At 40.5% G+C, this 14,679-nt stretch overlaps 1 protein-coding gene across 5 annotated transcripts in view; it reads left to right on the plus strand.

The window, feature by feature from the left end:
* The window catches only part of MCF2L2 (MCF.2 cell line derived transforming sequence-like 2), a 260,855-nt gene that overhangs the window by 218,946 nt on the left and 27,230 nt on the right, over positions 1 to 14,679 (plus strand). For 3 of the 5 annotated variants that reach the window (XM_027539944.1, XM_027539970.1, XM_027539960.1), the window contains exons 23-25: positions 12,154 to 12,369; positions 13,217 to 13,309; positions 13,477 to 13,555. In XM_027539944.1, coding sequence (XP_027395745.1) covers positions 12,154 to 12,369; positions 13,217 to 13,309; positions 13,477 to 13,555 — 388 coding nt within the window. Of the gene's footprint in view, positions 1 to 12,153; positions 12,370 to 13,216; positions 13,310 to 13,476; positions 14,616 to 14,679 lie in introns of those variants that run through there. The other 2 variants (XM_027539953.1, XM_027539977.1) reach the window with 1 other exon arrangement.

Raw genomic sequence — 14,679 nt, forward strand, 5'->3', positions numbered from 1 at the left:
CTGAGAAAGTTGATGCAAGATTACCTGAGTGATATGCAGCCCATCTCTTCCAAGTCATTCCCCAAAACACAGCAGTTTCCTCTATTAACTCCAGGCTGACAGGCTAACTAGAAAAGGCAACCATATGGCCTCAAGAAGAGTCAGAACAATGACAGGAAAGGGGTCATGGATGTGGGAACTCGACAATTCTAGGACACATAGCAACTCTAGAGGTTTGGCCTGGGAAATCAGCTGGGGTTCTCACCGGTGTGCTCTACCTATACATGCCAGGTATGTCCTCTCTTCTCACTGCTCACTGACTGGTTTCCCCTCATCAGTCTCTTTTCCTCTTCCTCATAGTTTCTGGTGACTTACTTTTTCCATACCTCTTTTTCCTTATTGTTTATTCCAGCTCCAGCCCTCTCATAACACATCTCACAGTTACAATTCCTGCTGCTTACTGCTTCCCCCTCAGATCTCCTCAGTTCTCACAGGGATCAGACTGGCCATCTAGCACATCTTTTTTACACCAGGCCTCTGTGGTCAGGGACTGGCCCATCTCTGGATTCACATCCTTTGCTCAATCACAACCATGGCTGTGGGAGGGATGAGAAGTGTAGAGGTTGTAAAGGACAAAAACACTGCTGCCAAAGGTGGCCTCTTCAACCTCTACAGCCCATGCCTTGGCAGATACCTTAGTTAACATCACCCACCCTCTGCAGGTCATCAGAGAGTATAACTGGGTTTGTTTCCTGCTTCCCCATTCTTCTGGCCTCTTTTAGAATTGCTTTTAAAAGCTGTGATGGTAAAAGGAATCCAGATTGGAAAAGAAGTAAAACTCTCATTGTTTGTAGATGATGTGATCCTCTACATAGAAAACCCTAAAGATACCACCAGAAAATCACTAGAGCTAATCAATAAATATAGTAAAGTTGCAGGATATAAAACTGGTACACAGAAATCCCTTGCATTCCTATATACTAACAATGGAAAAACAGAAAGAGATATTAAGGAAACAATCCCATTCCCCATTGCAACAAAAAGAATAAAATACTTAGGAATAAATTTACTTAAAGAAACAAAAGATTTATATATAGAAAACTATAAAATGCTGATGAAAGAAATCAAAGAGGACACAAATAGATGGAGAAATATACCATGTTCATGGATTAGAAGACTCAATATAGTGAAAATGAGTATACTACCCAAAGGAATCTATAGATTCAGTGCAATCCCTATCAAGCTACCAATGGTATTTTTCATAGAACTAGAACAAACAGTCTCATGATTTGTATGGAAATACAAAAAAACCTTGAATAGCCAAAGCAATGTTGAGAAAGTATAATGGAACTAGAGGAATCAACCTGTCTGACTTCAGACTATACTACATAGCTACAGTCATCAAGACAGTATGGTACTGGCACAGAGACAGAAATATAGATCAATGGAACAAAATAGAAAGTCCAGAGTTAAATCCATGCACCTGTGGACACCTTATGTTTGACAAAGATGGTAAAAATATACAATGGAGAAAAGACAGTCTCTTTAACAAATGGTGCTGGAAAAACTGGTCAACCACATGTGAAAAAATGAAACTAGAACACTTTCTAACACCATACACAAAAACAAACTAAAAACGGATTAAAGATCTAAATGTAAGACCAGAAACTATAAAACTCTTAGAGGAAAACATAGGCAGAACACTCTCTGACATTAATCACAGCAAGATCCCTTATGACCCACCTCCCAGGGTAATGGAAATAAAAACAAAAATAAACAAATGGTACATAATTAAACTTAAAATCTTTTGCACAACAAAGGAAACTATAAGCAAGGTGAAAAAACAGCCTTCAGAATGGGAGAAAATAATAGCAAATGAAACAATTGACAAAGAATTACACTTCAAAATATACAAGCAGTTCATGCAACTCAATACAGAAAAATGAACAACCCAGTCAAAAAGTGGGCAAAAGAACTAAACAGACATTTCTCCAAAGAAGACATAAAAATGGCTAATAAGCACATAAAAAGATGCTCAACATCATTCATTATTAGAGAAATGCAAATCAAAACCACAATGACGGATCATCTCACACCGGTCAGAATGGCTGTCATCAAAAAGTCTACAAACAATAAATGCCTGAGAGGGTGTGGAGAAGTGGGAACCCTCTTACACTATTGGTGGGAATGCAAACTGGTGCAGCCACTATGAAGAACAGTGTGGAATTCCTTAAAAAAAAAACTGGGACTAGAACTGCAATACAACCCAGCAATCCCACTGCTGGGCAAACACCCCTAGGAAACCAGAATTGAAAGAGACACATGTACCCCAGTGTTCATTGCGGCACTGTTTACAATAGCTAGGACATGGAAGCAACCTAGATGTCCATCAGCAGACGAATGGATAAGGAAGTTGTGGTACATATACACAATGGAATATTACTCAGCTATAAAAAGAAACTCATTTGAGTCAGTTCTAATGAGCAGGATGAAACTGGAGCCTATTATACAGAGTGAAGTAAGTCAGAAAGAAAAACACAAAGCTGTATATTAATGCATATAAATGGAATTTAGGGCTTCCTGGTGGTGCTAGTGGTAAAGAACCTGCCTGCCAATATAGGAGACACAGAAGATGTGGGTTCAATTCCTGGGTTGGGAAAATCCCCTGGAAAAGGGCATGGCAACCCACTCCAGAATTCTTTCCTGGAAAATCTCATGGACAGAGGAGACTGGATGGCTATAGTCCATAGGGTTGGAAAGAGTTGAATATGACTGAAGCGACTTAGCACTCATGCATTAACTCCACTGAGTGCTTAACTTCGGCAGTGGGATTGTCACTCAGAGAAGCATATCACTATCCCCTATGGAATTTAGAAAGATGGTAATGATGATCCAATGGTGGAAAGTTCTGACAAAACGTGGTCCACTTGAGAAGGGAATGGCAAACCACTTCAGGAATTATTGCCTTGAGAACCCCATGGACAGTATGAAAGGCTAAAAGATAGGACACTGATAGATGAACTTCCCAGGTTGGTAGGTGCCCAGTATGCTACTGGAGATCAGTGGAGAAATAACTCCAGAAAGAATAAAGAGACAGAGCCAAAGAAAAACAACACCCAGTTTTGGATGTGACTGGTGATGGAAGTCAAGTCCGATGCTATAAAGAGCAATAATGCATAGGAACCTGGAACGTTAGGTCCATGAATCAAGGCAAATTCAGTTCAGTTCAGTTCAGTCACTCAGTCGTGTCCAACTCTTTGTGACCCCATGAACTGCAGCACGCCAGGCCTCCCTGTCTATCCCAACTCCCAGAGTCCACCCAAACCCATGTCCATTGAGTCGGTGATGCCATCCAACCAGTTCATCCTCTGTCATCCCCTTCTCCTCCTGCCCTCAATCTTTCCCAGCATTAGGGTCTTTTCAAATGAGTCAGCTCTTTGCATCAGGTGGGCAAAGTATTGGAGTTTCAGCTTCAACATCAGTCCTACCAATGAATACCCAGGACTGATCTGCTTTAGGATGGACTGATTGGATCTCCTTGCAGTCCAAGGGACTCTCAAGAGTCTTCTCCAACACCACAGTTCAAAAGCATCAAGTCTTCGGCTCTCAGCTTTCTTTGTAGTCCAACTCTCAGATCCATACATGACTACTGGAAAAACCATAGCCTTGACTAGACGGACCTTTGTTGGCAAAGTAATGCCTCTGCTTTATAATATGCTATCTAGATTGGTCATAACTTTCCTTCCAAGGAGTAAGCATCTTTTAATTTCAAGGCAAATTGGAAGTGGTCAAACAGGAGATGGCAAGAGTGAACATTGACATTTTAGGAATCAGCAAACTAAAATGGACTAGAATGGGTGAATTGAACTCAGATGACCATTGTATCTACTACTGTGGGCAAGAATCCCTTAGAAGAAATGGAGTAGCCATCATAGTCAACAAAAGAGTCTGAAATGCAGTACTTGGATGCAATCCCGAAAATGACAGAATGATCTCTGTTCATTTCCAAGGCAAACCACTCAATATCACAGTAATCCAAGTCTATGCCCCAAAGAGTAATGCTGAAGAAGCTGAAGTATGAAGTATGAAGTATGAAGACCTATAAGACCATCTAGAACTAACACCCAAAAAATATGTCCTTTTCATTATAGGGGACTGGAATGCAAAAGTAGGAAGTCAAGAAATACCAGGGCAAATTTGGCCTTGGAATACAGAATGAAGCAGGGTAAAGGCTAATAACAAAGTTTTGCCAAGAGAACACACTGGTCACAGCAAGCACCCTCTTCCAACAACACAAGTAAAGACCTTACACATGGACATCACCAGATGGTCAATACTGAAATCAGATTGATTATATTATTTGCAGCCAAAGATGGAGAAGCTCTATACAGTCAGCAAAAAAAAAAAAAAAAAAAAAGACTGGGAGCTGACTGTGGCTCAGCTCATGAACTCCTTATTGCCAAATTCAGACTTACATTGAAGAAAGTAGGAAAAACCACTAGACCATTTAGGTATGACCTAAATAAAATCTATTATGGCTATACAGTGGTAGTGAGAAATAGATTCAAGGGATTAGATCTGATAGACAGAGTGCCTGAAGAACTATGGACAGAGGTTCATTGTATAAGAGGCCGTAATCAAGACCATACTGAGGAAAAGAAATGCAAAAAGGCCAAATGGTTGTCTGAGGAGGCCTTACAAATAGCTATGAAAAGAAGAGAAGTGAAAGGCAAAAGAGAAAAGGAAAGATATACCCATTTGAATGCAGAGTTCCAAAGAATAGCAAGGAGAGATAAGAAAGCCTTCCTCAGTGATCAATACAAAGAAATAGAGGAAAACAATAAAATGGGAAAGACTAGAGATCTCTTCAAGAAAATTAGAGATACCAAGGGAATGTTTCATGCCAAGATGGACACAATAAAGGACAGAAATGGTATGGACCTCACAGAAGCAGAAGATATTAAGAAGAGGTGTCAAGAATACACAGAAGAACTATACAAAAAAGATCTTCATGACCCAGATAATAACGATGGTGTGATCACTCATCTAGAGCCAGACATCCAGGAATGTGAAGTCAAGTGAGCCTTAGGAAGCATCACTACAAACAAAGCTAGTGGAGGTTATAGAATTCCAGTTGAGCTATTTCAAATCCTGAAAGATGATGCTGTGAAAGTGCTGCACCCAATATGCCAGTAAATTCGGAAAACTCACAGTGGCCACAGGACTGGAAAAGGTCAGTTCTCATTCCAATCCCAATGAAAGGCAATGCCAAAGAATGTTCAAACTTCTGCACAATTCCACTCATCTCACACACTAGCAAAGTAATGCTCAAAATTCTCCCAAGCCAGGCTTCAACAGTATGTGAACTCTGAGCTTCCAGATGTTCAAGCAGGGTTTAGAAAAGGCAGAGGAACCAGAAATCAAATTGCCAACATCCATAGGATCATCAAAAAAGCAAGAGAATTTCAGAGAACCATCTATTTCTGCTTTATTGACTATGCCAAAACCTTTGACTGTGTGGATCACAACAAACTGGGAAATTCTTCAAGAGATGGGAATACCAGACCACCTGACCTGCCTCCTGAGAAATCTGTATGCAGGTCAAGAAGCAAGAGTTAGAACTGGACATGGAACAATAGACTGGTTCCAAATTGGGAAAGGAGTACGTCAAGGCTGTGTATTGTCAAACTGCTTATTTAGCTTATATGCAAAGTACATCATGAGAAATGCTGTACTCGGTGAAGCACAAGCTGGAATCAAGATTGCCAGGAGAAATATCAATAATCTCAGATACTCAGGTGATACCACCCTTATGGCAGAAAGCGAAGAGGAACTGAAGAGTCTCTCGATGAAAGTGAAAGAGGAGAGTGAAAAAGCTGGCTTAAAACTCAACATTCAAAAAACGAAGATCATGGCATCTGGTCCCATTACTTCATGGCAAATAGATGGAGAAACAATGGAAACAGTGACAGACTTTATTTTTCTGGGCTCCAAAATCACTGCAGATGTTGGCTGCAGCCATGAAATTAAAAGATGCTTGCTCCTTAAAAGAAAAGCTATGGCAAACCTAGAGAGCATATTAAAAAGCAGAGACATTACTTTGTTGAAAAATGTCCATCTAGTCAAAGCTGTGGTTTTATATGGATATGAGAGTTAGACTGTAAAAAAGCTGAAGAAAGAAAGTACTGAAGAACTGATGCTTTTGAACTGTGGTGTTGGAGAGGACTTTTGAGATTCCCTTGAACTGCACAGAGATCAAACCATTCAATCCTAAAGGAAATCAGTCCTGACTATTCATTGGAAGGACTGCTGCTGAAGCTGAAACTTCAATACTTTGGCGACTAGATGCAAAGAACTGACTCATTTGAAAAGACCCTGATGCTGGGAAAGATTGAAGGGGGAGGAGAAAGGGACGACAGAGGATGAGATGGTTGGATGGCATCAGCAACTCAATGGACATGAGTTTGAGGAAACTCTGGGAGTTGGCAATGGACAGGGAGGCCTGGTGTGCTGCAGTCCATGGGGTTGCAAAGCATCAGACACACTGAGCGTCTGTACTGAACTGAACAACAATCCTTATGCAAGGCAGCAAAAAAGACACGATGTAAAACACAGACTTGAACTTTGTGGGGGAAGGTGAGGGCGGGATAATTTGAGAGAATAGCATTGAAACATGTGTATTACCATATGTAAAACAGATGACCAGTGCAAGTTTGAAGCATAAAGCAGGGCACCCATAGGTACTCCGGGGCAACCCAGAGGAATGGGGTGGAGAAGTAGGTGGGACTGGGTTTTAAGATGGGGGAACACATATTTACCCATAGCTGATTCATGTTGATGTATGACAAGTGCCATCACAATATTGTAAAGTAATTAGCCTCCCATTAAAATAAATTAATTTTAAAACAAAAAGCTGTGCCGGGACTTCCCTGGTGGTCCAGTGGGTAGGGCTCTGCACTCCCAGTGCAGGAAGTCCAGGTTCAGTGCAGTGGGCTCAGCATTTGATGCAGTGATCCTTTATGAAGACCCATGGGAGAAATTTCTTTCATATCTTATTAACAAGTTGATATGCTTTTCCTGCGGAGAAGGCGATGGCACCCCACTCCAGTACTCTTGTCTGGAAAATCCCATGGATGGAGGAGCCTGGTAGGCTGCAGTCCATGGTGTCGCGAAGAGTCAGACACGACTGAGCGACTTCACTTTCACTTTTCACTTTCATGCATTGGAGAAGGAAATGGCAACCCACTCCAGTGTTCTTACCTGGAGAATCCCAGGGATGGCGGAGCCTAGTGGGCTGCCGTCTATGGGGTCTCACAGAGTCGGACACGACTGAAGTGACTTAGAAGTGCTTTTCAGCAGCAGCAGCAGTGCTTTTCCTGAACAACTGGTTTGGGTAAGTCTTCAGACATAATGAACTGTATAGCTCTCCATATTTCCTTGTGTACTGCCTGGTAGATCAGAGCCTAGTCTGCAGCAGGTTCACATGGCTTTATTGTATGTGTTTTATGTACATCTTCTTTATCTTATTGTTTTAAGCTCTATTTTTTTCTTCACCCTAATCTCCTTGGTTATTTTCTGTCTGCCTTATTTTACACAGACAGAAAATATATATTTTATAAGAACTGGACATGGAACAACAGACTGGTTCCAAATGGGAAAGGAGTACGTGAAGGCCGCTTATTTAGCTTACATGCAGAGTACATCATGAGAAACACTGGGCTGGATAAAGCACAAGCTGGAATCAAGATTGCTGGGAGAAATATCAGTAACCTCAGATGTGCAGATGATACCACCCTTATGGCAGAAAGTGAACAACTTAAGAGCCTGTTGATAACAGTGAAAGAGGAGAGTGAAAAAGTTGACTTAAAACTCAAATTTCAGCAAACTAAGATCATGGCATCTGGTCCCATCACTTCATGGCAAATAGATGGGGAAACAATGGAAACAGTGACAGACTTTATTTTTCTGGGCTCCAAAATCACTGCAGATGGTGACTGCAGCCATGAAATTAAAAGATGCTTTTTCCTTGGCAGAAAAGTTGTGACCAACCTAGACAGCATATTAAAAAGAAGAGACATTACTTTGCTAACAAACGTCCATCTAGTCAAAACTATGGTTTTTCCAATAGTCATGTATGAATGTGAGAGTTGGACTATAAACAAAACTGAGTGCCGAAGAATTGATGCTTTTGAACTGTGGTGTTGGAGAAAACTCTTGAGAGTCCCTTGGACTGCAAGGAGATCAAACTGTCCATCCTAAAGGAAATCAGTCCTGAATATTCATTGCAAGGACTGATGCTGAAGCTGAAACTCCAATACTTTGGCCACCTGATGCGAAGAACTGACTCATTGGAAAAAATCCTGATGCTGGGAAAGATTTAAAGCAGGAGGAGAAGGGGACGACAGAAGATGAGATGGTTGGATGGCATCACTGACTCATGACATGGACATGAGTTTGAGTAAACTCCGGGAATTGGTGATGGACAGGGAGGCCTGGCATGCTGCAGTCCATGGGATTGCAGAGAGTCGGACACAACTGAGCAACTGAACTAATCTAATTTTTGAAATGAAATGGAGTATAAATCAGTTTTTAAATAGAAACTACTGAATACAGTTGTTCCTGTGGCAGATATTAAACACCTTCTTTTGCAAGCCTTGACTAAATATATTTCCTGCACTTTATATGTCTGAGGAAGGAAAGTTATGACCAACCTAGATAGCATATTCAGAAGCAGAGACATTACTTTGCCAACAAAGGTTTGTCTAGTCAAGGCTATGGTTTTTCCTGTGGTCATGTATGGATGTGAGAGTTGGACTGTGAAGAAAGCTGAATGCCGAAGAATTGATGCTTTTGAACTGTGGTGTTGGAGAAGACTCTTGAGAGTCCCTTGGACTGCAAGGAGATCCAACCAGTCCATTCTGAAGGAGATCAGCCCTGGGATTTCTTTGGAAGGAATGATGCTAGAGCTGAAACTCCAGTACTTTGGCCACCTCATGCGAAGAGTTGACTCATTGGAAAAGACTGTGATGCTGGGAGGGATTGAGGGCAGGAGGAGAAGGGGATGACAGAGGATGAGATGGCTGGATGGCATCACTGACTCGATGGACGTGAGTCTGAGTGAACTCCGGGAGTTGGTGATGGATAGGGAGGCCTGGCGTGCTGTGATTCATGGGGTGGCAAAGAGTCGGACACGACTGAGCGACTGATCTGATCTGATCTGATATGTCTGAGTAATATAAATTAAATGGTTATAAAAGAAGACAGCAATCACTGAGGGCTGGAGTGGTTACATTTAAGTGGGTGTAGGAAGTATGTGTATAGAGTGAGTAACTTCTCACAGATCCGTATGAACCCATTACCCACCTGTCTTAGTTCGTGGTCAAGCTGAGTTTGTGCAACCTGCAACAGGAACATCATGCTTTTAGGAGAGAAGGCCTTGTAACTGGGGTTTTTACTCCTCAGTGAGGACTTCACTCACCACATTTACCGCATGTAAATTTTATAAAAGAAAAAGAGGAAAACAGTACTGAAATTATGACACACACACCATGAAACTGATTAGAATTTATTGCCTTGAGGTTTTTATTTAGACTTTCAGATATACAGTCATTTTAAAAAAAAACATAAATACAGTATACTAATGCATATATATGGAATTTAGAAAGATGGTAACAATAACCCGGTGTACGAGACAGCAAAAGAGACACTGATGTATAGAACAGTCTTATGGACTCTGTGGGAGAGGGAGAGGGTGGGAAGATTTGGGAGAATGGCAATGAAACGTAAAATATCATGTAGGAAACGAGTTGCCAGTCCAGGTTCGATGCACGATGCTGGATGCTTGGGGCTGGTACACTGGGATGGCCCAGATGGATGGTATGGGGAGGGAGGAGGGAGGAGGGTTCGGGATGGGGAACACATGTATACCTGTGGTGGATTCATTTTGATATTTGGCAAAACTAATACAATTATGTAAAGTTTAAAAATAAAATAAAATTAGAAAAAAAAAGGTATTTACAGTTCAATATACATAATATTCTTTTAATGCCTATTTAATGGTACATGATGTTGTTGTTGTTCAGTCACTAAGTCAGACATGACCTCTTTATGACCTCATGGACTGCGGCACACCAGCGTTCCCTGTCCTTCACTATCTCCCCAAATTTGCTCAAACTCTTATCCATTGACTCAGTGATGCCATCCAAGCATTTCATCCTCTGTCATCCCCTTCTCCTCTTGCCCTCAATCTTTCCCAGCATCAGGGTCTTTTCCAGTGATTCAGCTCTTTGCATCAAGTGGCCAGCCAAAGTATTGGAGCTTCAGCTTTAGCACCAGTCCTTTCAATGAAAATTTGTAGTTGATTTCCTTTAGGATTGACTGGTTTTATCCCCTTGCTGTCCAAGGAACTCTCAAGAGTCTTTTCCAACACCACAGTTCAAAGGCATCAATTCTTCAGCACTCAGCCTTCTTTATGGTCCAACTCTCACATCCATCCATGACTACTGGAGAAACCATAGCTTTGACTATGATGTGTCTGCTTTTTAATACACTGTCTAGGTTTGTCATAGCTATTCTTCCAACAAGCAAGCATCTTTGAATTTCATGGCTGCAATCACTGTCTGCATTGATTTTGGAGCCCAAGAAAATGAAATCTGACACTGTTTCCACATTTTCCCCATCTATTTGTGATGAAATGATAGGACCAGATGTCATGATCTTCGTTTTTTGAATGTTGAATTTTAAGCCAGCTTTTTCACTCTCCTCTTTCACCTTCATTAAGAGGCTCTTTAGTTCCTCTTCATTTTCTGCTGTTAAAGTGACATATCTGAGGTTATTGATATTTCTCCTGGCAATCTTGATTCCAGCTTGTGATTCATCCAGCCCAGCATTTCACATGATGTACTCTGCATTTAAGAGTACTATGGGGTCGCACAGAGTCGGACACGACTGAAGCGACTTAGTAGTAGTAGTAGTAATGTACATTATATCTAATAATGACTTTTAAATTGTGAGGATTTATCTTAGCTAGATATAACACAGGGAAATATCTCTGTCTTGGTCTGATTCAAATAATTTTTTCCTTTGGTGTTTTGATTCTGGAAAATAAATTCTTGATTATGTACTTTAGTGATACAGTTTTTTATAAATACCACATTTCTAGCTCACCACACTCCGCTACTTTTAGAGAGAGCTCAGAGAAGGCAGAATCACCTCATTTGGACTTTCAGCCAGACATTTGAGGGTGGAGGGAGAGGCATCATAGTGAGTGTGTGCCTTAGAACCAAAAAGGTTAGACCAAAAACAAACAAAAAAAATTGTCATTTGGGATTAAGTTTACACTGTTCACTCACTCTGAAAAATGCAGTTGTTGTTTAGTCAATAAGTTGTGTCCAACTCTTTTGCGACCCCACAGATTGTAGCCTGCCAGGCTCCTCTGCCCATGGAATTCTCCAGGCCAGAATACTGGACTGGGTTGCCATTTCCTACTCCAGGAGGTCTTCCCAACCCAAGGATCGAACTTGCATCTCCTGCATTGGCAGGCAGATTCTTTACCACTGAGCCACTAGGGAAGCCCAAAATGCAGAGTTGAATGTAATTACCATTTCCTTTACAATGTTATAAAGATTAGGTCATCCTAAGCTTTCTCTTTCAGAACAAATGTCATGTTCTTATGTTCTCATGTTGCTGAGGCAGACGTTAAAATACATCTGAATTAGGATGGAACCCACAGATTACCAAAGATCTATACTGCAGCAAAGATACTGGCTTTCTCAAACATAATTAAAACATTAATATCTTGCCCTTATTAAGTAGTGTCATATCAAAAACAAAGAAAAGAAAATGGAATTCTGCTAGCTAAAATTAATTGTAAGATAAAAATATCAGAGTACCAAAAAAAAAAAAAAAAGATATCAGAGTACCAATACCTTTAGTTCAAAGTATTTCTAACATGCTTTATGTTAATTACCTTATACTGCTGCACTATTCCTTATTAACTGAATGACACCATGCTGATTGAAACTCATAAAATTGTTGTTTTGGTAAGTGACAGATTAGCCTGAATGACAATTGTAAGATTGTAAACGTCAAATAAGGGTGCTCTGCAATTTGACAGCTTCTGTTTTATCAAGTAATTTAATAGCTCCTTTTTGTGTGTATCTATGTTTCCCAAAGGATGATATTGGAAAATTCGGCAAGTTGTTGATGCATGGTTCTTTCAACGTTTGGACAGTTCACAAAGATCGTTATAAGATGAAGGATTTAATTCGATTCAAGCCCAGCCAGAGGCAAATCTATCTATTTGAACGGGAAATAATGTTCTGTAAGATACAGTTGGAGCCCAGTGACCAGGGCCTGTCCCCTCACTACAGCTTTAAGAAGTCTATGAAGGTAAAGGTGTCCTATTGCACTTGGGAGTCAGCACAACCCTGTGGGGAGAAATACTGTTATCTTTACTTTATAGATAAAGAAACTGAAGCTTAGAGAGGTGAGGTTAACTTGTCAGATGCTACAAACAGAGCGAGAATCCACCCAGGTCTGATTCTAGAGTCAGCGCTTGTAATCAGTCACTAAACAGGCCCAGGGCTGGCTCAGGTTGCCTTTGTACTGGGTAGAGAAAAGGGACCCTATGGCAGCCTATCTGGACAAACTAATTAAAAAGTACCCTCTTTTGTCCAGGCAGAGGATTGACAGTCTTGGAGATTAGAGCACGGGCTGAATTTCATCTTCTCAACCAGGCATCTTTTCATACAAATGTAGGCAACACCTGATCCTGGGGGTCCAGGAACCCATGTCCACACCAACCATTGCCTCTTGCTTGTATGAGAAATATTTCATAGCTAGCGATCACATATACACATACATGCTCTTGTAATTAAAGTTGTTAATTTATTCATAGTGCTTTTTATTTATGTTTCATAGTGGACACTAATTCAGTTACTATTATGTAGAGATTTGTGACATACTCAGGTATTAAAGGAGAGATCACCATTTTGCTTACCGTTGAAGGCTACAGCTGTGCCTGTGGAATGATATCATCTGTGTTGTCCTCTGAAACAGACAAGATAAATGACACAAGCTGTGTTTTATGTTCCTTGGGGTTGTTAACAGAGAACAGTAAAACACTTAGAAGAAAGATGGAAGAAAAGAGATCAAGGGTAGAAAGAATTGGAGTGACAGGGATAATTCTTAAATCGGAAGAGATGGCATAGAGAATTTTCTTCTTTGTTTACAATAGTTGATGACACTTTCAATTCGCCAACTTGGAAGGGGGAGCAACAGAAAGTTTGAAATTGCCAACCAAAATGGACTTGAAAAATACATCCTACAGGTAAAATTCATGCCTTTCCCATAGGTGTCTCTCCTCTTTCCCTATCATGTTCCCATAACTCAGCAACTGTTTTTTATCTCATTCTAAAAGTCATCCAGAGAATAAAAGTCCTGTCCAATTAATGTACGAGGTGATAATAGTCAGTATTTTCTTATCTGTAATTGCAGGCAGCTTCAAAAGAAATCAGAGATTGTTGGTTTTCAGAAATAAGTAAATTATTGATGAAACAACAAAACAATATTAAAGGTAAGTTTACCCTTGCTGACTTCAGTTTGGGGAGTATACTGGTTCCACCTTTGTGTGGAATCCGTGTGGAGGTGTGGAGATTGGGGATATTGTTAAAGAAAATGATTTGCCTAGAAAATAACTGTGGGCACATTTTCATAGTACCTGGAAGCACCTGTGCTTGCTTTAGATGGTATAGGGGTTTTGTAATTGTGTGTATGTCCCTTTTAGACATGATCTCACCTACCCAATTGCCCAGACCCAATTTTCTCAATCAGAAGTCAATAATATGCAGCCCAGAGGAGGGTCCTCAACAGAACTCAGCCAGGCTGGTGCCCTTATCTCAGACTTCCAGCCTCCAGAACTGTAAGAAAGAAACTTCAGTCATTTATAAGCCATCCAGGATATGGTATTTTGTTATAGCAGCCTGAATTAAGACAGAGACTTGATGAAAATCAGTTGACCATAGATATAGACTTCTTGGTTGACAGTCTTTTACTTAAAGCACTTTTGTCATCCCACTATTTTGTAGCCTCCGTAGTTTATAATAAGAGTTAAGCTATTAACTTACTAAAAAATATTTGCATGATACAGGTTGCTTTTCTCTTGCTACTTTCTAGATTCTCTCTTTCTCTCTTTTTTTTTAATTAAGGGTCATTGACCTTCAAAGTATGTTTGTTCCAGGTGCACAGCTTAGTAGTTCAGTATTTCTATACACAAAATATTGCCACAATATATGTCAAAAGGTATACTGTCTGGGAATTCACTGGCAATGCAGTGGTTAAGACTCCACACTTCCACTGCAGGGGGCACAGGTCCAATCCCTGTTCATGGGACTAAGATCCTGCATGCCACACAGCATGGGCAAAAAAATAAAAGTATATTGCCTATGTCTTCCTTCAGGAGTTCTATGGCTTCAGGTCTTACATTTAAGTCTTTCGTTTATTTTGAGTTTATTTTTGTACATGGTGTGAGAAAGTAGTTAATTCTGATTCCCTTGCATGTAGCAGTCCAGTTTTCCAACACCATTTGTTGGAAAGGCTGTCTTTTCCCCAGTGTATATTATTGCCTCCTTTGTCATAGATTAATTGTCTACATAAGTGTGGGTTTATTTCTGGGCTCTCTATATTGTTCCATTGATCTGT

The sequence above is a fragment of the Bos indicus x Bos taurus genome, chromosome 1 (genome assembly GCF_003369695.1).
Source record: "Bos indicus x Bos taurus breed Angus x Brahman F1 hybrid chromosome 1, Bos_hybrid_MaternalHap_v2.0, whole genome shotgun sequence".
NCBI lineage: Eukaryota > Metazoa > Chordata > Mammalia > Artiodactyla > Bovidae > Bos > Bos indicus x Bos taurus.